At 36.2% G+C, this 23,169-nt stretch overlaps 1 protein-coding gene across 2 annotated transcripts; it reads left to right on the top strand.

Moving 5' to 3' along the window:
• The first annotated feature begins 7,038 nt into the window (after window positions 1-7,038).
• On the top strand, window positions 7,039-22,277 carry YIPF7 (Yip1 domain family member 7). 2 transcript variants are annotated; one of them, XR_015772680.1, is made up of 7 exons: window positions 7,039-7,120; window positions 8,587-8,703; window positions 9,888-10,054; window positions 11,861-12,006; window positions 16,448-16,629; window positions 16,975-17,080; window positions 20,683-20,798. XR_015772680.1 is itself a non-coding variant. In XM_005517743.3 (6 exons), the coding sequence occupies exons 2-6, from the start codon at window positions 8,588-8,590 to the stop codon at window positions 20,843-20,845; spliced, it is 774 nt and encodes a 257-aa protein (XP_005517800.2). In that variant the 5' UTR covers window positions 7,039-7,120; window position 8,587; the 3' UTR covers window positions 20,846-22,277. The 2 variants fall into 2 exon arrangements, 1 of the variants encoding a protein (XP_005517800.2); XM_005517743.3 differs by lacking the exon at window positions 16,975-17,080 and having other exon boundaries at window positions 20,683-22,277.
• Window positions 22,278-23,169: the final 892 nt, after the last annotated feature.

Below are 23,169 nucleotides of genomic sequence, written 5' to 3'. Positions count from 1 at the left end.
TCTTGACATTCATTATATCCTCTTTAATTCCACTGGCTTGCCACCTCTTCTTAAGAGCTTTAGTTTTGGAAACAGAAGAGATAATTTAGCACTATATTGTTTAAAAATGAGGTTCCAGTGACTGGGACAGTCCTGAGGATGACAGCAGAGTTCATTTAGGCATGTGAGCCATGTCTGGAGGAGCACAATCCATGTACCTTGCTGTGATTCCGTTCCCTCCAGACACAGATAAGGCCAAGGTCATTAATCCCAATTTTAATTGCTTTTCTCTCTCATTAAGTTGACTATGTTAGAAACCGAGATCCATCCATCTGTAAAGAAGGGACAATTAAAATCCTTCTGATGGTTATTTCCTGAAAAGACTTGCAAGTAAAGAAAATATTTTTGAGCAGAAGAGAAAGGATTGTTCATATTGGACCTATGTATTAAAGATATTCCAAAAGGACAGCTTTGAGGATTTGATTTACAAAACACAGTGTTTTTGTGAATGATAATTGTATTGCTGCTTTTTATTTTCAATGACAATAGAAGGATATACATCTTCTGACTCAAAAATGTCTCAACATTTTGGTCTATATAAGTTTCCTGTGAGCTAGCAGTTATCTATATTCTATGATTTGTCTAGCCCAATAAATTAATGTCTCTGCTTGAAAATTGCATACTATGTTTTTTAGTATTTCTTCATTCTGTATCGATAAATAAGAATTGCTTAATAGCACAATATATGAGAGTATTTTCCTTTTTATCTTTCAGAAAGGAATTTTAAAAGGAGTAAACAAGCACTTTAGTAAATCTTATCAACATTTACATTTTTTCCTTTCTTAGTTATTTCAGCAGAATTGTTATTTTTCTTTTCTTTTTAACATTATCTTAATGGTAAAATAAAGATAACAGTAGAGAGCAATAATTTTAATAAGCATTTACAAAAACAATTCACCTTTTTGAATTTTGACTCACATGTTTCTACACCTATAGTTGTAGTTGTGAGGAAAAAATTACCTTGGCTCCATGTTGGTGGAATGTCTGCTGTTGGCTTTTAGCCAGTAAATTTCTTCTTGTTTCTGTATCTCTATCTTACAATGGCTACTGTAATATAGAGTAACAATACATAAAACCTTGGCTAAGGAAATGCTATCTGTGAAGTCTGAAAACATTAGGAGTGAGATCCTACATACAAATATAATTTGAATTTTACTGTTCATTCATTTGCATTCTTGATAAAATACTTTTAATTTTATAAACCATACTTTATTTTTAGTTATTTCTAAAATTGTTCTCAGAAAACAACGAGCATTTTTTTTTTCACTGAATTTAGATCACCTTGAAAATAAAACACATGGGGAGTCTCATCCCAGATACTTAAGACTTTGCAAATTTGTAAGCAGCAAGGTCTTTATATAAGGTCTTTAATTACAGACTGTGGCACTAATCCTTTCCTTGGATTACAACTGAGTGTATGCTCTGTCATCATAACAAGCCTGCACCCTGGATGACCTTGGCTAGGATGAATCCTGGGTTCACAGATCCCTGCCACTCCATTTTGGCATCCAGCATTCTAAGAGTATGTGGAATCTGCTTCTAAAGAAATGTGGCTCATATATCTTTTTCCTATTCAAACTGGGCTGGGCCCAGGAGGGCCCCACCTGCAATGACAAATTTGGCTGCTCAAGGGAATAGACCCTGTGTAAACTCTATCCCCTTCCTTCCTATTAGTAGCCTGTGGGATATGTGTGGCATCTGTCTGATTTCTGGGCAAGGTCAAAATATATTCAGCCAAATAGAAATTCAACAGGATGCCCAGTTTAATTAATAGTAAATGTTTCTCTGGTGATTTAGTTTTGTTTCCAAGATGAGGATTTATTTCCCATTCCTTTTCCTTCCCTTCTGTCAGAGCAAACTAGAAACAGGCAACAAAGGCTTTTAATCAATGGGTTTCTCTTAGTTTAACATTTCTGTCCTATGAGACCACTACATAGGTAAAGTCATACGAAGCAGCAAAAATATCCACAGGTGTACTGCGAATTTTACAAGTCACCAACATTTTTTTCTGCTCTGCATCTGGCTCCAAGCCTGGCTGTATTGGTATGGACCTAATTACTCCGGGCACAGACAAGAAGCTGAAATTTTGCCTCAGAAGCCCTTTAAGGTTGCCAAATTCATTTATGTGTTTTTACAAAAAAATAAAACTCATTTTATGGGGTTAACATTCCCTTCAGGCAGTTTGTAATCCATAGATTATTGGCCAAAAATGCTGTAACTCCACTTTTGAAACCTTTGTAGTTTACACAGTGTGTATCTGCTTATTCTAAAGAAATAATTACAGTTGCCCTTAGGAGCTTTCTGACCTCCACAGAGAAGAAACTTTTTAAGTGTTGCCATATCTCCTGTTCCCAGTTCAATTTTGGAATAATAATTATGTTTTTGCAGGATACAGTGTTGCAGGATTTTTTTTTTTTTACTTCAAGAGGCCCATGAAAAGTAGAAGGAGATTTTTTGTTTGTTTGTTGATTTGTTTGTTTGTTTGTTTTTTCTGGTTTTGTTGGTTAGTTTGGTTTTGGTTTTTGGTTTTTGATGCCTCTGATAGAAAAGAAGTCTGGATAGGGAAGATATATATAATGAATCTGAAACTGGAAGTTAGCTCACTCACAGCAGAGGTGGGAGAACAAGGACACCAGTCAGAAGTAAAAGCTGAGTGGAAGGAAAAGTATCACTGAAGTCATACAAAGCAGTGTTTTGGTAACTGTTGGAAGTCAACAAATCCAGCCCATGTAGAATTAAGAATGTTATAGTCTTATGCAGTAAGTTCCTTCCCTTTTCTTAGATTTGAATCTGTAATCTTTTGTGTTGCTTTCCTTCTTCACAAACATAAAGGATTTGAATGATCATATAAGTCAAAACAGGGACCCCCTTTCTAATGATGGCAATGCTTGAATTCACAAGGATGATCATGAATTCTTCCCACAAATGTTTTTCTAGTCTTCTACTAATTCTTGTTTATTGGCTTCTTGAGCTGTGTACTGTTTCTATGCATTCAGTAATTCTTGGTTGTTTTAACTTTCATGGACTTGTTCCAGATTCATATAGATATTTAATATGCATAACTTCCTTTGACATGGATTTGCACCAGTCTATCACCCATGAACCGGTTTTTTTCCTATTTTTGAACACCTTGTGAATTTTGTTTCTTTTACAGAAGAAAGAAAGTCTTTATTATTTCTTAAATTAATATTTATTTCAATATTAATCATTGCTTCTCCAGCCCGAGGACTTGACCGGCTTGTTGTTACATGGAGCCTGTTCCACACACACCTCCCCTGCTCTTTTCTCTGCATGTCACCATCCTCCCAAATACTTTCTGAGGGAGCACAGCTAGAACTGCTTGCAATATTCTACTTGTCAGTGAATCACAGACACATGCAGTGATATAATGATGTTTTACTGTCTTTTCCTAATAATGACAAACAGGATAATTGTGTGTTTGATTTGTAATGGGTATTGATAGATACAATTATTCATGCAAGAACTTGTTTGTTCTCACTTGTTTGTTCAAGTCTAGGAAACTTCTTAGGCATAAAAAAGAAAATACTAATAGCTTAAGATTTCACTTTTTTCTTCCATTGCATCTTATCCAACCTCTGAAAACCGGTTACAGGAAAGAATTAATCTCTTGCAATAGATGTGTCTGAGACATAAAATTCACTAAGCAGCTACTTTATATAATGTAAGTAATTAATTTGGTAAAAAAGCCCTATTTCATAGCAAATGGTATATTTCTTTGCAATTAAATTTTCCTCTTTTCTTTAGGAGCACATTTTAATAATGTCCACTTACAAAATTATTAATGGGGCCTGTAAATGTAAGTAATTAAACTTAAGGCTTGCTGAATTAATCCTTAATGAGATCAATTTTTACATTTCAAAAAACTATAGAATAATTGACTAATTATTATAATGGATTTGCCATACTCATCAGTTTGAGTAATAAATGTAGGGTTACATAGCTGAGTCTAAAGACAGGTTCTATAGTCCTTTCTATCTTTTCCCATTTAACTCATTTAATTCTATTTTTTTTCTTCAAAAAAGGCTCACCTGAAAGTTCAAAAAAAAGTTGAAGTATCACCCCATTTCATAGAAAGAAGAACTGAAAATGAAAAGGTAAACTTTTGAAATCTGATGACATTTTACTTCTTGCTGCATCTATTTTCCTTTTCAGGAAAGATGGAAAAAAGTGGGTAAACAAAAGCCTAAGAGATAACTTTAAGGAAAAGTTTTGAATTTCTTGTAGAAATTCTCACATTTTTCATCAATTTTCTTCTTTTTTTTTTGTATTCCCCAGCTTCAAGTCTCATTTTCATCTTTAAGGATTAGGCCTCATCCAAACTATCTTCTATAGATTATTAGCATCCTCTGTAGCTGCAATTCAAAGAAAGTAAAGTTATATTCAAACTGAGTTCTAAAGCCTTCAAATGCAATAATTTAGTTTTCCTTTATGTTAATGCACCTGTGACAGCCTTGTCTAGTGTGGTCTCCCAGTGATGGATTGTACATCAGGTACCAGTGACATACCTGTAATGTGTCCTAGATGATCTTTGCAAAGCTTCTGTGCTGTAAAGCATCAATGGAAATCCTCCCCTCTTTCACAATTACATTCGAGACACATCAGGTAGCACTTATTTAATCAGTATAACGGCTGTCACACTAAGCAGTGATGGTTATATATCTATTGAGCCAAAATAAAGTAAAAGGCCTTGGATAAATATGTGTCATCAGTAGTTACCTTTCCCAACTACAGATCTTGTTAGGAAATTAATTACTTTGAAATGAGCTAGTTTCCAAAAGCCCACATTGATTGGATTCATCAATGCAGTTAGTTATTATTTGAGCCCATCATTTGCTAGGATCAATCTCATGGGAACAGGCCAATAATTACTCAAGGTATCTTATTTAGCATTTTACAAGATAGCATGCTTACTTAGTTTTGATCTTCCCAAACTTTACTGTTGTTTTGTTACTCAACAAAATATAAAGTTTTTAACCATTTCTTCTAAAATTTTTAGATGCAGAATTTTAAAATGGTGATTTTAGCATTTCTAATGAAATACTTCTGGTTTTTTTAAATTGATGCTTTTATTTTCACATCTGGTGGGAGCATGGCAGTAGCACTATGATTTCATCTGCTTTTAATGCACCTGGGCAGTCCTTATTTCCATCAGTCACTTCCCTATCAACCACTTAAACTTAACTTCTTTATATTTTTTGATTATCTACTTCTTATTCCCAGCTAACATTGCTTTCCATATTTGTGTTTTGTGTCCATTTATATGTGTATATACACTGGGACAGTAATGTAATATATGTGTACAATTTATGTATAATAGGTATCATAAGGTATATAATAATTTTATATAAAGAGAGAAATAAATATAGCTCAATTTTAAGTTCCTTTTTTTTTTTTTTTTAATTTACAGGTGGCTTTCTTGTCTAACTGTGGTATATTAAATGGCTATTAAAGTATTATTTGGCTGTGTTCCACTACTATTCATTGTATTTTTTTCTACTTGAATTCCTTCTCTGAAATTTTTTTCTGATAATTATTTCCAGTTTTTGTACAGATGTATATATATTTGTATTTCTAACAGAAAGTAGCAAAAGTAATCAAATCACTTTTATAGTTTAAATAAACAGGCAAAACCCTAGTAAATCAGGATTTTTCTGTTCCTAAAAAGAATTTTTTGTATTACCTTCCTGAGGGTCAGAAGTTAATCTTTTATCATTGTCCCCTCTGATTTGTTATAAACAATATGAAACCATATAATCTAAATTGAGATTCTAGATGGATGTCTAAATGGACATTATAGAGATTAGCATTTTGCTAAGAGTTGATAATGAAAATTCACCTTAGTGGATGTAGCAGCATGGACTGTTACTCTAGAAGTAATAGAACATGAGGGAGACTTAACAATGGCTATGATTTGTAACCCCAAATACTGGGGTTAGATTACCCCTAATTTGCAGAATCAAATGCTACATTTTTCTTCTTCTCACTGTTCTTTACTTCTGAATTCTTTCTTGGACATACTGAGCAAAAACTTGATAAACTTCATTTTAAGTTATTTTAAAATGCACCTATGTTATAACTCTTCTAAAGCATTGTAAGCCATGTGCTTAACAGTGCATCATTGTTCTGCTAATGAAATGGAATTATGTGTCTTCAACATCACAGGATTGAATATGCACCTGAGGCATAGATTTATTACCTGATAATACATATAATTTAATGTCCCATTCCTTAAACTTAACAGCCCAAGTGCTTATTGGGAAACTATCCAATAAATAAAGAAGTGACAAAAGCAGCCTTTGTTGTGGCTAGTTAAGGATGTCAAACAAAAGCAGGTGTAAATTGAAAAGTCATCTTTGAAGTTTAAAATCTATTTAAAAATCCATACTGTGCTACTTTTACCTGGTAGCCAGGGCTATGGAACAGAGGTGCCTTGGCCTGATCCTGGCATGGTGAGTACTGCACTTCAAGGGACAGTTTTGGAAATGGCCAAGATCTCCTGGAGGAGCAATGGGGCAGGGGGATGTGCCTGGAGAACAGAGCCCTGGCGCTGGACCAGCAGAGGGACTTGGCCCAGCAGGGCATTCAGCCTCCCTCCCTCCCGATGCTGCCAGGGAGCATCCCACAGCAGTTCTAGAGCTCTGGCTGCTGGAAACACACCCTCACCCCCACCAATTTAACAGGTAATATTACACATTGTTAAAGCTTTTTAATGGCTAACAGCTCAGCTAATGAGGGCTCTGCCAAGGTCTTCATAAACACCTACTTAAGGAGGAATCTAGATTATTGAGTTGTAAGATATGGAACAATATTTGTTCATTTTGTTGATTTTTCCTCAAAGGTTCCTACCCTTCTCTGCCCATTGTTGTCAGCTCTTGTTAAATGCTAGCCCTGATATTGACAGGTTGTGAGGTTTTTTTCCTTCATGTGCATCTGTTCAAATATCAAATTTAGAATCTTATAAATAGCACTAAGCTCATCCCTGTTGAAGCAAGAGGATATTTTAGGTCTTCTCCAACATGTAAATTCAACAGACTGGAGTTTTCACCAAATATCTTAAAAAGTAAGTAACCTTAACTCCAAATTCTTTTGGAAAATAAATTTATCTTTTCTGAACTCTGTTATACAGTTAACCATACCTGGTAAAGCAATTATTTCACTTTGTATAGTGACAGCAAAGGACATTAAATACTTACTAGAGTTTGACTATTGAGGTTGAGCTACTAACTAGTTTCTTAAATCATGCTCAATGTGAAATCTTTGAATGAATGCCTAAGTGGTGTGCAATTCCAAATAAAGCCACAGTAAATAGCTTGGTACAATTACTTTCTATTAATTACTATTTAAAATGTAAAAATCATTCCTCTTCTAAATTTGGAAAACCTGCACAATTGATCAGCAGTTAAGAAAATAATATAAGAGTAATTTCTACTTTGAACTCTAGGTAAAATAAGGAAATAGATCCCCAAAGATTAGTCTGATAATAGGGAAAAAAATCAGAAACTCTAATATGCAGCATTTCAAGGTCCCTGATGAAATACTAATCTTTATTACTTTTATCTTACGAAGAGATTTGCAAAGATCTTTCCCACAAGCAGAGTGTGCTTGATAAATACTGAGATAACTCTAAGAATAACTGCAAGGTCCAAAGCATATTTTGCCAATGGCTTTTGGAAAGTTGGAAATGAGGACAAAAGTTAAAAAAATGGGAAATGTTAGGAGAGATGACTATCTCACATGAAAATCTAAGTGAATTGGATATAGCTATGGTTATCAAGTCAGGTTATGTAACTTTTCTGTGGGATTTAACTACCTAAGTGCTAGCCAAGTGGTGAAACACATGCAGTGGGAAGGAAAGATATGCTTTAACATGTTTTCTTTCACCAAAGAGTCATCCAATCATCAATCCAATTTAATCATCCGGTATACTGTCTTTTACCAGTCATATCACTAGCCAGTGAGAATGTTTCTCTGCTACCACTGATGTGCCAGCTGTGTCCTTGAAGAGAAATCACAGTTTTTTGTGGACAAATCTGTTTTTTTCTCTTGTTTTATGAGAGTCATATATATAATGCAAACTATAAACAGCTGTGAATAGTAATTGCTTTTGAAATCCAAAATACTTCTTGAAACCTTAATTTCTAAATATTGAGCTATGATCACAATTTTTTTTATTGAAAGTAGGAAAATGAACTGTTTAAAACAATAGTTTACGTTATAGATATAAATCTTTCAAAATTGCATTATTTTTGGTAACAATAACAAGAAAAGAAGTCTTGTATACCACTTTTAAATTAATATATTGTAATTTACAGTAACAGCAGATTAATTCCTCTTGTTACAGCTAAAGAAAGTGAATGGTCTTCTTTTTGTTACTTCCAAATTATCATGAGCTTCTACAGAAATATTCTCTTGAGTTTGTGACTTTACAGTTTGCTATTTTAATTTAAGTTTAGGATACTTTAAAACATAGATTTAGGCTTGTTATAAAGGCTGTTTATTGATATTTGCAATCATTTTTCCAACCAGAATGTCAAATTTTGAGCAGTTTCACTTGGACTTTTACCAGTCTAATTATACCATAGAGGACCAAGAGGAAGGTTGCAACAGCTATGGCTCAGACAAAAACTTCTGTGAAAGCAGAAAGTAAGTATGGGTGTTGTTTCAGCTTCCGTCTTCAACAGATGGTGGTTCTGGGGCTGGCTTTGGGGCTTGCAGGAGGAGAAAAGATGTTCAAGATATCATCTAGACATTCAGAAAGGCAGGATGTTTATAAGTGAATTTTTCCTTATAAAGGATTTGATTTTGTGCTACTTTTATTAGTACAGGTGCTACAGGTTTTTTACCTGGCAGGAGTAAGTGAGCTTCATGTTATAAATGTGAAATTTAGGGTGCAATATTGCAGGAAATTCTTTAGGATCCTTCTGAAATTCAATGCAAAAAAATCTAAATCTGCAGTATGGAAGTATCTGAGGAGTATCACCAGTTTGCCAGGCAAAAAATTCAGAAGTGCCTGAATCTGGAAGTGGATGTGGTGGTCTCCAGCGTTCTGGCAGGCTGGCAAGGAGCTCTGCCAGGCTGCAGAGGGTGCTGCAGGAGGGCCAAGGCAGGGCCAGCAGCTCAACACTCCTTACCCTTAGCGAGGATTGTACCCAGGAAATCTCCAGGCTCCCCAAACTGAATATAAGCGAAGTGTAGGTATTAGGTGGTTGTAGGAATCCCAGGCACAGAAAGTTCTCAAGATCTTATGAATGCAAGCTCAAACATAGAAATAAACACAGGGTTCAACCTGAGACCTTGGAAAAGGCTTCCAAATTTAAAGCCATAAGCAAGAATGAGAGTTTAAATACAAAGACATTAAGTTAGGTTGTAGGAAGTTTTAAGGTTTTAAAGTTAAGATATAGAAGTAATTAAGTAAATTAAGTAAATTAAGTAAAAAGTAATAAGAAGTTTAAGGTATAACAAGTAGTTTTGTGTGCTCCTATATGATTGGTTAAGAAAGTCTGCACTGCGGCAGAGATGCATAAAACAAAATAATTAGTTATTGGTCTGAAAATAAAAACATTCTTTTGTGGCAAAAGTTTATTGGCTAAATAACCTTTAAAAGACCCTGTAACCTGTAGTCTTGTGACCACTGACCAAGAACATCTGATAAATAAGGTGAAGATGCACTTATTCCTTCATGACACTGCAGAAGAACAATAAATCGTGTTTTAAGACATCCCCCTGTGGTCCCGTGTCTCTCACAAAATCCTGAGATGTGGTGAGTAGCTCTAGGATGTTTTTTCTTTGTAATTATGAGTTTGGCTGTGCTTTGCTTCTTGTCCTAGGAGCCAGACAGAAAAGCAACCTGCAGGTGGGGCTTTTGTCCCATCAGACATGCTTCTGTCCCCTCAGAGCTACACGGGTCAGATTTTGCAGCCAGCGTACAGTCCCGACACTCCTTCTCAGCTCGGTTATGCTGACGGATTTGACGAGGAGCCTCCTTTGCTAGAAGGTAACACTGATCCCACGGAAGACACGCGTGACTCCTGGGGGTGCCTCTAACTTTTCTGTGCCAGCTAATGGAGCTCACTAGAGAAATTGCCACAGGGTTTCTCACCGTGGGAGCTTCAGCCAAAGTTCTTGACCCCCAAACCTCCATCTCCTCTGAATTTGCCATGGATTCATCCAGCCTTATGGCCTAGAGCAGATATACTGTACCACCGCTAGATGACAGCAGAACAATAGTTTTGCATTCACGTTTCCAAATTTGTTTCCCACATTCGTGCTTACCCTGCATACATATTGGAAAATCTATAATTAATCAAGATGGATAATCATCTTTTTTTGCATATCTAGTAATAGATTTCGTAGTTTTCAGATGCTAAGTCGCTTGTTTCAGTGGAAAAGGAATTGAGAAAGCTTCTTTCAGTTTCTTGTAGTTGATCATTTAACTATATGAGCAATGTCATTTTTTATGATGATTGATCATTCTAATGCTAGTGGCTGATTTTGTTGCTAGCAAAAAACTTGTGCTACATTAAAAATAAAAGGAAAGAAAAAAAAAGGGAGAATATTTCTGTAATTATTTCAGCATAATGTAAAACAAGCATATTCAGCCTCCTAGTTTGGCATATTGGAAGGCAGGTGGAATTTTTATTACTGGGAAAGGACTACTACTGCCTTAAAGCCAGCAAGATCACTCTGATACAGATAACTTCCACATCTCTACCTCTAAGACCTCCAACCATTTAACTCCCCATGTGGTTCACCCTGGGAAAAGGATATTGTAGTACAACTGCTTGTGATCCGCAAGGCTTCAGAGATATTCCTACCTGTGTACCACAAAAATAAACATTTTAATGCAGGATATCTTTATATATCCTGCCAGTGTTTTGGCTGAGCTCAAGAAGATGGAGACTTGGCTTTCCAAACAGATCTAACACATTGTCAGTCTCAGTCACTCTGGCATCAAATCTGAACCTAACTTTGCCCTTACTGGAGAATCTCTGGGAAGATAGTTACTCGTGAGAGCTGAAGTGTTTCTCCAGAAGTTATAAGATAAAGCTTTTCCCCAGAAAAGTTAAGGGCAGGATTCCCATCACCTTTAATGGGAAAGAATCTTGTTCTGTTTCCAGGGGCCTCACTAATTATTTTTAAATGCAAACATACCCCCCCCCCCAAAAAAAAAAAACAACAAACCCAAACAAACAAAAAACCAAACCAAACCAACAAAAAAACAGCCAAGCAAACAAACAAAAAAAACCCACAAGAAACAACAATAAAAAAAGCAAAAAAAACCACCCCAACAACAAAATCCCAAGCTTATAAGGCACTATATAAAATAGCATGAATTTGCCTTGAAGGGACAAATGTAATTTTTGGTTTTGGTAGTTCAGGCTTAAGAGACATTCCTTGTCAGATTTTCCAGAATTAAAGCATATATCCCTGTCCTCAGCATTGTAGAGTATCTTCAATTGCACAGCTATTGTTAATTATTGTGTTTTTCAATATCTTAGTGTGGCATTAGATATGTGTGTTTTAAGTATAGGGAAAACAAATATTAACTCAAAAACGCTGAGGACATTTTTTGTTTCATTGTCTGAAATTGGATACAATAAATTAATATTCCAATTTAGAATGAATGCTGACTCTCAAATATACTGGGTATATGCAAGGACAGTATGTTCCTACTACAGAATATGTCATCCTACAATATTATCTGAAGCATTTGTTTGCAGATTTGTGGTGTCTAACGTATTTTTGTAAAATTGTTGTTTTCTTGTGAGCAATAACAAAATCCTGTAATTTCTTGTTGCAGAACTTGGGATCAATTTTGAGCATATATGGCAAAAAACATTAACAGTTCTAAACCCAATGAAGCCTGCAGATGGCAGCATTATGAATGAGACAGACCTCACTGGACCTATGGTTTTCTGTTTGGCCCTTGGAGCAACATTGCTGATGGTAGGATGTAGCAGAAATCTTCAGGGCTTTATTTTCTAACAAGCTCATGCCTAGGTGATAATGAGTGTGAAGTTGCAGAAGATGTAGTGCTGGCATAAAAAGAGTCATTTGCTGCCAGTTGTTCTGGGATTATGTATTAAAAATTCTTCCTACTTTGAAAGCACCTGCATAAAATTTAAATGCAATGTAAAGGTGACACTGGCAAAGTGATATATTACTTCCAGTGGAAAGAAGACACTGCACCACTTTTGGGGTGGGATTTAATATGAACAAATGGACAGATCTGAGCCATATATAATCTGGAGAGGCTCTGAACAGGTTTTAAAGGACGGAATAAAAAGGATTAGCAGACCAGTCCTGTTTTTCTAACATTCTTGCTACTTTTTTGAAATTATTGTCTTTCAATGTTATTTTAGAGAGTGCAGAGACACATAGACTAAAAAGAAATCTTTATACAACTATAATAATTGGAGAAAAAAATAAGTGGAAACAGTATTTTTTCCCCCTACACCCTTAAATCTGCAATAACTTCCTATAGATTTTGCTAGTGCTTTCTTGTTTTATATTCTTTATTCTATGTTGTCTGCTTAACAAAATATAGTAGCCTGTATTTGACCTCCTTCTTCTTTAAGAATATAGCTTTCCTAGAGGAGGAAGGGTTAACAGGGTTGTACAGAACTCCAAATTCACCTATCTATCCATCACTGGCAACAGGGGCTCTCCAGTGTTGCTGAAGTACAGCTCTGACTGCCAACAGCAATTCATCAGACAGCAATAAGGTGGGACCATTCTGGGAAGGGCTTTATTGCCCTGACACTGAGGTTGGAGAAAAGGGGCTCTAATTCTCCATTTCCTCTGTGATAAATAGTGCTGAATCAGAAGAATCTTGAAAGTTGTTACTCAGTTTGTAATGTCAGTGCAGTACCTTGAATGTGCAAACTGCAATATAAATGACAAGTAGTATTATTATTTATGTTCCTATAAGAATAAAAATCTTTTAAAAGGGTGGAAGGGGCAGGAGGAAAGGGAATAAAAGGAGAAGAAGGTGGGAAGCTAGAGAAGACAGCCTATTTTCCACCTGGAGAAATAAATGTATGAGGGTAGTAAAAGGAGAGAGTTGAATTAATTATAATCAAGAAAATTAAATAAAAGCTAAAAGAAAAGAATAGAAAAATGAATGTTTACTGTTGATTTTTCTCCCTGAATAGCCAACAGTTATAATGAATAATGAACGATTGTTATTGAAATAAATAACTTTAATATCATACTTTTTCTGGGATATTACACATTTTAGGTGTCATTAGAAGACCAAGTATTTTCAGTGCTCCAGTTTTAGGGCAGCAGAACACCTCTGACACAATCCAGTGTTTTTGTTCCATAACTTCCCAGCAGTAAGCCTATGGGTTTATCTTAGAAATTCAGGCTACCATTTTATCTCAGATGTATTTGAATCCTAACGTGCCTCTTCAGCTGTGTAAACTATGATATCCTTCTGTACTTAAATAAGTATCTTCTGATAGCACCAGGAGCATAATTTGGTTGAGAGCTTGTTTCTAAAAATAATGTATACATTTTCTTTAGTTTCAGCTTTTTAAGTATGGAGAATTATGCAAAGATATTCTTCAAAGGGTAGCAGTTCTTTCAGAGAAAAAGAGGGAAGGGCTGCTAGCCTGGCAGCAGGACTTTTCCTTCCTCATGTTAGTGTAAAACAGTGCAGCTCCATTTTAGATAGAGAAACAATGGCAGCACAAAATTTAGCAGAAGTCCAAGTCTCAGCTGCTTTGCATTTTACACAGTCATTTCTATGAAATCAGATTTCCCCATCCGCTTCAGCTAAAGGTAGTAGTACCATCCAGGCAGATGCAAACAATAACACAGTCTGACTTTCTCCTAACCTTGCTCCTCCTGCAGGACAAATTTAGCTCTTTCCATTCATCAAAGCCTGTCAGATTAATCAAGCTTGATTCTGGTTCTGCTTACATCACTGTGAACTGGGAGTATTCCTGCGTGTGTGAGTCAATATATTTACATATGTTAAGTAAGACTTAAATCAGAACCAACATGTTCAGCTGACTTTTTTTTATTTTTTCTTCTCTCACATCCTTGCACTACAAATCCAACATTTCACCAATAGATCTCAGCTACCTGCTGGTGCTAGTGCTCTCTTCATCTCTGGCTCAGGAATTTTTTAATCTTAAACTAAGCTAATAAACAGTGCTGTTTAGAACAGTTGCATACACTGAAACAAACAGTAAAATATGGATTGTGGATGATCCATCTGTTTTGAGATAGAACTTTACCTAGCTGGTGTATAGCAAAGGCTGCTCTAAACCATTGTGGGTGTTAAACTTACTACACATCCTTAATGACTGCAATCCTAGTTGATAATCATCTGAGCTAGTATTGCTCTCCCATGCTATCTCTAGCTATCATTAATTTTATTTCTTCAAGCAATTTTTCCTGATTATTTTATGCCACTAGTATGCAAGTGCCAGCAAAAGAATCTGTACCTAATAGGAAGATTTCTTATGCTGTTATTTCAGGAACAGATCATTCTTTATGTGGGAGACAGTAATGGGGAGAAGGCCAGGATGCTAGAAGGATGTAGGCAACCTGGCTGTACCTGACTTAATCTTGAGGACTGGGACCATAGAAGATCTCAGCAGTGAGCCAGGTCAGTCTGCAGACAGGATAATGTTGCTGATAGAATGTCAGTTCTTATTAACTCAGGTTGCCTTTCACTTTCGTGCACTGCTCTCTAACAAGAGCTGGTGAGCTGCCACCAGCCTGCAATAGCAGGACTTCCAAGCTGTGTCATCACTAAGTGAGGCCTTCTCCGGTGTTGCTTTTTGTCTGTCCTGCTCAAATACCACTGGCATCCAGTGATCAATTTCCACATGCATGGATACAGGAAGAGAGGGCAGAGAAGGCTCCTCAAAGTTGATTTCCCCTAGATTTCATTAAAATGTATGAATAAGTAAAGTCAGAGGTCTTCTCAATCCTCCTTAGCCATCCTGGGAGATAAACTAGCAAGTGTCACAAAACATGATAAAAGCTTCAACAAAGTTTCTTCCAAATCCATCACAGTAGAATCCAACCATAAGCCACAGCATTATTAGGAAACTGAGACCATCTGTTGGTTTAGAGTCTTATGTGATTTATCATATGTAATATATATATATATAGATAATATATAGTGTGTGCAACATGTAAATTGGGTGTGTGTACATGTATGAACAAACACTTGTGTTTTATGTATGTACATGCACCTTATCACGTGTCAGGAAGGTGATGCATAGTGGCCCTTCATTTGACAAGTTTACTTCATGGTTCTGAGCTAATGGTTAAGCTCCAGGTATGAGCTTTCTCCTTCATAGGTGCATTCTATCATCAGGATACAAAATTCCAAGAAAAAAAAAAAAAAAACAGGTTTCTGATTTATGGATGTTTTTCTGATGTACAGATGTGAAAATGACAGTATTGCATAGCCAACATTCAGTATTTAATTTTTTAGAAGGTTGGAGAGAGACAAAAACATATTTAACAGTCTTTTGTGACTGTTTATTTTGGGGAGTGAGCAATGCCCTTATGCCTGGAGGTGATCCTTCAAAATGATGGCAGAAGATGAAGGAATTGGTGGTGCTGTGGCCACAGTTGCCTGTTTTACTGGCTTTGTGTATAAATTAGAAAACATCAAGCTCCAGGCTGCCAGGCTGGTACCTTTCATAGGCAATAAATTCAAACAAAGGAATAAAACCTAGGATTTTTTTCATTCGTTAGAACAAAAAAAGAACACAAGCTGACAGTTACTACTGAGTTTTATGTTGAAATGAACATGTTCTATTGGTCTAAGTACAGAGATGTATCTTTCTCATGGTAGTCAAGGGGAAGAACAGCCATATTTGCCCTGAAAAACACCATAGCTTAGGCAAAATTTTCCTAATTTTTTGTAGACCTGTTTAAAGCTGAAGGTTTGTAATAAAATGTGAAGCATATCAGGTAACTTGAGTCATCATATTACTTAGGACACTTTTTCACTGCCCCATATACCCTTATTGAAAAGATGTTTCCTGAGCCTAAACTGATTTTTAATGATTAAAATATGCTTTCTATAATCTCTTTTTAGTTTGTTGCCAGTTAAACTTTCCCAAGTCTCCCAACCAATTTCAGTTGTGTTCAGAGCCCAGTGGCAGTAAGACTGAGAATCTTGTAACTTTAAGTTAGCAGCAAGCACATTTTGTCAGTTGTACCTTGGAAATTATTTTTATGCAAAAAATCACCCAAAAGTATCATCTGTGGTTCACAACTGAACTGATGTGGATGAAGCAGAGAGAGTGTCAACAACAAGAAGAAACAAACCTAAACCTAAATCCATCTTCTGCTAGCACTTTGTGATCGCTGCTCACTTCTGCCGCCTCAGGCTTCCTCATATTTATTCCAGGCAGGAAAAGTTCATTTTGGCTACGTGTATGGGATGAGTGCCATGGGGTGCCTTGCCATGCATGCCCTGCTGAACCTGATGAGCGACTTGGGAGTCTCGCACGGGTGCGTTGCAAGTGTCCTGGGCTACTGCCTGCTGCCCATGGTCATCCTGTCCTCCTCTGCAGTTCTCTTCTCCCTGCAGTAAGTACCACTCTGTGGCTACAGGAGTCCTATGAAGGACTTCTATAAGTGGTCATGTAGTAAATTTTGGTTTCTGAAATTGTAGCACCATTTTGTTTGTATGTATAAGTGGAAACAGCCAAAACTGGACTGTATTTGAGAGGGCTGGTATACATTCATTTTGATGCAAGTCTTTAATTCCACTGCTTTCTGCTTGGACTGAGTGCTGTTGATTTTTGTAGCAGCTTCAGCTGTGATTTTTGTTTTGCAGAGCAAACAGTGGCCAAACTCAGGTAGCATTTATAAAAGCAACTGCTGGATTTCAGGTTTATATAGCTGGTTCTTTTGTTTCTTTTTTGTTCAAAGCTCAGGCCTCCCATCTTTGTGTTTCCTTTCTTACTGAATTCTGTGTGACAGAATGAAATAGCCAAGTAACCCTTAATGATGTGGAGAATTAGGACAAGCGTTTAAGGTATAGTAGACTTGTATATTCTGAGGTATAATTGTGGTACAATTGCAAGCCTGAAAATAACTGAATACTTAGAAAAAGCAAATGTGTAGTGGTGTATGTATCTGTGCATAAGTGGGGGTTGTTCAGTCATATTCTCTGAATAGGAAATTTTTGGCAAGCCGTTCAGTAAGCCCTTTGAGACACAGCGTTTATCTCCCTGTTCACACACAGCAAAGTAAAAGCAACTTCCAAATCTTGCCTGAAGGCCTTGAGTCGTGCTTTTACCTATTGTTAACATATTATTAATGATGGTTTCCCTCCTTAGTCTTTTTTGTTCTCTCATATTTTTACCTCTCCAGTCTGTAACATATGGAACCTAGCAGATGACGAACAAGAAAATGCCCCTGTTTGTTTGCTTTGGAAAAGCATCATTCTTACATATGCATGTATATATATTGTTGTTGTTGATGTTTGTTTGTTTGTTTTTTAAAGGAAATTCTATGGTGGAATGAAGTTCTGGCAAAATTCTTGTTGCATGTTTCTGTGGAGCTATGATGGCTTAACCTGACCATATTCCATGTATTAAAGTTGTTCTGAGCTGTCCTTGATAAGATGGATGACAGTGACACTGAAAAGGCTGTTTATTCTCTGTTCTCCTACACTTCCCATATTTTCTTGATTAACCTGTTTAATAATCCAGCCTAATAAAATGTGCAGATACATAATTGTAAGACAGATGGGGTGAATTCCAAACCAGCTGTTACAACTGTGCAGGGTACTGTTTTCTGTACATGGAATCCCCAAGCACACACTACACATTTGTAAAATGCTGTGAATTTACAGAAAGCATATATTTTGAAAATCTATAAGTACTAAAATGTAATAGCCCTTACAAAATTGAACTGCTATTTCTAAAATGTATTGATAACATTAAATACCTATTGACAGGGTTCTGCAGTCCTTTCTCATTTGGTATATGAAACTGCTTGAACACAGCAAGCACCAAGGTTAATTATTGCAAACATGTTATTAAGTGGCAGCTTTTAAATCCAATGTACATTTCATTATTTTTAATTAAAAAAATATTTTAAATGGTAAAAGAAAGAGCAGTACCTTCATGATTTTTAAAAATATTTACAGAAACATTACTTCTATTTCAAAATTCAAAAAAATAATCTGATTTTTTTTCACCAATAATATACATAAGACAGTGCACTCATCTGTGGCAAAGATACATAGTAATCTAATAATTTTCAATTTTCATGATTAGCTATTTCCTTGTAACTAAATAAAGCAAAATATGGAACACTTGGGGTAGTGAATAGTACTAAGGAGAAAACCAGTACTCTTATTCAAATTTGCATGGAACTAGATTTGTTTGTGTCTATCTATGCTATTTCATGTGTGAGCCCAAGTTTATTAGGCCATCTATCTGGGAGAAACATCAATAGCGTTTTTTCCTGCAGGAAGCAGCAACAATCCTCTAATATCAAATCCCCAAACAGACTGGTAAAGCTACTTCCTTAACTAAACAATGAAGGAATGAATGTGAGCATGAAGAAAGAGGTTCTTAGACCTAAGGTGATGCAAAGGACCCGTTTGGTGACACCATCTGCAGGATGTGAGAGAAGGAGAAGTGGAAAGGATCCAGTCACATGTCCCTCCATCTCAATCTCACATCAGGACAGCCCCAGTCCTCTTGGTCACTAAAAGCATGACATGCTTTTGGCCCTTCTCCCAGGCTAGAGGATTTGACCCTCATGGACATGCCAGACACAAAGCCCTCTGCCATACCATTATTTTTAGCAGTAACACATTGTTAGAGCAAAGATATTGTAAATGCACAGCGGTACCCTTGATTCTGATATGATTTTTATGCCACCTTTCCATCCTGCTCTCTGCCAGACCTGGAACAAACCACGAGAGGCCATTGGATTTCAGTGCAAGCAGAGCAGCCACAGCTCTGAATTGTGCCATGTTGTGATAGCCCCCTAAAGAGTCATTATGTCAGCTGAAAATTGTCATTGCACAGTATGTTCCTATTGCACCCCATCTCTCTGCCAGCCTGGGTACCTGCTCAAAAAACCATCCATCCCAGCTCTGAATTTCTGGCTCACTGTTTAGGTGAGCAACTTAGCATCTCTTCTTGGAGGAGAGGCCAGGAACTTGCTTTGCAAAGCCAATGGAATTTCACTAGATGTCACTATATGGGTTTAAAAAACACTTAAACTGAGGATATTAAATCACATGGCATTTAATGTTTTATTTTTAACTTGTTGAAGTTGCAATGAGGTGCTGAGTCACCATAAAATCAATTCTTTCCTTCCTCCCTCAAAGGCCCAAGAGCTGACAACACCAAGTACCTTATTGGCCTGGTGACTCAATTGCTAAGAAATCAACTGTTTTATGTGATGTGAAGGCATTAGGTAAACTAAGTCAATTACATAAGGACAGCTTTATTCATCGTGGTTTAGTTGCAATAATTATATCAGTGGAGATAATTTCTGATAAAAGGACCTACCTGACTACGTATACACATACTGTTTTTCCCTTCTGCTTCTGTTATGCTGATGCTTTGGAAGAGTGGGGCACCAGGAAGGCCTTTAGGAAGTGGCAGAGGTTTATTCTTTCTCAAGGTCCTTGAGACTGACACGGCAAAAGTGTGTAAAACAGCTCTCTCATTATGTACTTCAGCAGTGTATTATGTACATGATCTCATGCATTTTACAGAAGCAGGCTGCAAATAGAGTGCAAATAAAGCATATGTTAAACATTATTTATTGGAAAGATTTTGTTCCCACAGGGCTTAATAGGGAGCCCTCTGTAATCTGGAGAAGTATTTCAGTGGGCTTTTAACTATAGTCCCGATATTATCAGCTCTCCAGGCTCCCTGCTCCTGAAAGGGGGCACGACTTCAAAAGGGCTCAGCTGTCTCCAAGAGGTAGGATGTAAAGTCATGGTCCTTTCAGTGTGTAGAAAAGGGTGCCAAGATAAGAAAAATATTTTTCCTTGGTGGTTCTTTTCCCACTCCTTACTTTGGGCCCAGTGTGCTCCCTTTTTTAAAAGGCCAGTCAAGCTTTTTCCTGGGAGACCTTTCTACCTATCCAGCTGGTGTGAGTCTTCCAGAGCCTCTCCTGAGTGTCTAAGACACACCTAAAATTTGTTCTCTGTGTTACAAAAATGCAATTCTCCAGATCATCAGGCTTCCTGATGGAAGAGTTGGTCTGTAGTGTCATTTTAGAACCTAACATCTTCTGTAAGATGATTTTGGCTGAAATAGGAACTTGGCTAAATTTAATATTAAACTTTAACAGCTGCATCTGCTGGAGGCTGAGAAGATTTATTTGTAAATGTACAGTCCTTTTAGCAGTACTTCTGATGAAAGTTTTATCCATGCTGAATGCAAAAAATTCCTTTTTTGTTTATGGTTACAATTTTAATTTGCTCTCATGCTTGGCTTTCATTATGTCAGTTAGTTCTTGGTTCTTCCATTGGGTGTTACGAATCAACAACATGCTGCTAGAAATGAACTTGAGTTTGGTAAGATGTGGTAAAATTATTGCTACATTTAATAATATGTGGACTCTGTCATGTTTCTTTTGTGTTTTTTTGTTTTCTCCTAGGGGGATCCCAGGAACTGTGTTAGCTCTGTTTGTTATTGGATGGTGCAGTTTGTCAGCCTCCAAAATTTTTACATCTGCATTGGCTATGGAAGGACAGCAGCTCCTGATTGCATACCCATGTGCTTTACTTTATGGACTTTTTGCACTTCTAACAATTTTCTGAGATGCATTTTCTGGTAGTCTTCTTACAGTCTGTTTATAGTTGTTGAAGGGGCAAGGGTTTATTTACTTATTTTCAGATTGCCTAGAGTTAAGTTCCATTAGCAAAATTAGATTCTATGACTTACTGTTTTTTTTCCAAATGGCTGATAATGAAATAAAAAAATTAAGCTAACTGGTAGATGGCCTTAAAACAAAGGTGTTTTGACAATCTCAGAGCTTAAAGAAGAGAAATTGTATTGAGAAAGTAGTAAAAGTGAAGAAAAAAAAAGAAATAAATTATAATTAAAATAAAACATTCTGTTCTGAGTATTTATGATATAATACATATGCTAGAGAGTAACTAGAATGCAATTATGTAAATATTTAATGGACATAGTAAATCAAGCAAAAATGCATATTTATTTGTTTTTAAAAAACCAACTTGCCATCTTATATAATTACTAATTAATATCCAGAATTTGTATGTTTGGGTTTGGGTAATTTTTTTCTTTTTGTGACAGAAGGCTGAGTGACCCTGTTCTGTGGCATTGAAGAACTGACCAAGAACAGGCTGATAAAACAGAGGGAACATAGGAATGTTGTCTTGGTTTTTCTTTTTTCATTTTTTTTTAAAGAGGTGCTGGTATCCAAAACACCATTGTACTGTTTTTAATATACAGTCGATTTATATTTTAAAATTTTCATTAAACCACTGCTGCTGTAACTGCAGGAAAGCACCACACAAAACAAAGGTAACCCTTAAAAATGTCTCCTGAAAGGCAGAACTGTATTTGAACAGAGAAAATGCAAATCTTCATAATTGTATCAGCCCCTCAAAAATCTATTTGCTGTTTTTAGTTTTAGGGGAACCAAACATTTATATAATGGCAATAAAGCACAGAATACAGAAGATGATATTTTAAAATATAGTATTAGAAACATTGAGCCATCAAGAGAAATTGGAGATGGGTGCAGTCACAATATGAAAAAAATCTATGTATGAAGTAGTAGAGAAAATGAAGGTAGGTGTAGAAAGAGCTAGGAAAAGTAAATAGATTAAATAAATGGAAATGTGAGGGAAATAAATGGTAGCAGATTATTTCTTCAGTGTCTTATGGTGTCTCTCTTCTTGATGCATATTCTTATGATCTTGATTATTCTCAGTTGATTGTTTTGAACACTTTGGTGATTTGTTTACAAAATATTTTCTTCCTAGACAGAGGGTGAGTGATTCTGGGACAGAGGGTCCTGATGGCTGCAAGCACTTAGGCAGAAGCTTAGTATGGCAAAGCTGCTCAAGAATACACAAAAGTAATTGTATTCCTAATCCTTTTCAGGTCAGAGGTAAATTAGACTATCAGTTTGTCCTCAAGCTAGTGACTCTCTTCCTGAATTGCAAGAGCCTTTGGTAAAAATATTTCCCATTACTATCATATTTGTTTGGGTTTTTTTTAAGAACTCTTATGCAAACCATTCTGGAATTCATTTTGTTGAATTCCAGCTGAACTAGTTCAGACTAAAGGTCATGAGAAGTAAACAAAAGTAATGTATACTTAGCTAACTCCCTAAAAAATCACAACTCATTTAGGGAAAAAATGCTGCATTTATCCATTTCTTTACTGCAAAGCTATGAAAATGGGAACAGAGAGGCCAAATTGGAGGCACAACCCTGGAGCAAATTGTGGCTATAACTAGGCAGGATCTATTTGCATGTAAGTGGGAATTGTGTGAATTTGGAAGATCAGCAATTGTAAACATGACAACTTTGGCCCTGCTGTATGAGGGAGTAAATCTATCAGGGAGTAATAAGACACAGATAAACATGTCAAGTGACTGCAGGGTATGGATATAAAAATCAGGGGCTTTGATTTACCATCCATTAATGGCATTCTCATGTCTGAATGGGGACAGATTCATATGGTTGCACTAGTTTTAGAGTTTAGAAAAGATGGTTTAGAAACATTTAGATCCATTTTTGTCCTACATTGCCTATTATCATTCATACTGTCTAAAACAAGTATAAAATGGCTCTATTCTGCAGCACTTCATGTTCATTCTCATACTGATCTGCATGATATGAATCACAGGTTAAGCAGTGAATCGAGCCATCAATTTGTCTTTTGATGTCATAGACAAGTCAAATTACTTGTGGGGAAGATAAACACCTTGAAATTTTGCCACAACGTTTACAAAAGCAAATGGTAATCTAATTATTGTTTTATATTTATTTTCTTAGAATTTGTAACTTCTTTTTCTTCACTGAGACACATCTTCATAATTTTGAATGCTAAAAACTTAATTCCAGTAATTTCCCTTGCTTTACTGTTTTTCTGTGCCAATTTCCTT

Source organism: Pseudopodoces humilis, chromosome 6, assembly GCF_049639895.1.
Source record: "Pseudopodoces humilis isolate 2021_Gansu_Grassland_sample_001 chromosome 6, ASM4963989v1, whole genome shotgun sequence".
NCBI lineage: Eukaryota > Metazoa > Chordata > Aves > Passeriformes > Paridae > Pseudopodoces > Pseudopodoces humilis.
The sequence above is the reverse complement of the archived record's forward strand: the minus strand, read 5'-3'. Positions and strand labels throughout refer to the sequence as shown.

What these genes read in the sequence shown, in the direction of transcription:
- YIPF7 (XM_005517743.3), top strand. Translation starts at nt 8,588, where the DNA reads ATGTCAAATTTTGAGCAGTTTCACTTGGACTTTTACCAGTCTAATTAT. An exon ending in TTGGAGCAACATTGCTGATG is followed by an intron (nt 12,007 to 16,447) that starts GTAGGATGTAGC and finishes TATTTATTCCAG; the next exon opens with GCAGGAAAAGTTCATTTTGG. An exon ending in GCAGTTCTCTTCTCCCTGCA is followed by an intron (nt 16,630 to 20,682) that starts GTAAGTACCACT and finishes GTTTTCTCCTAG; the next exon opens with GGGGATCCCAGGAACTGTGT.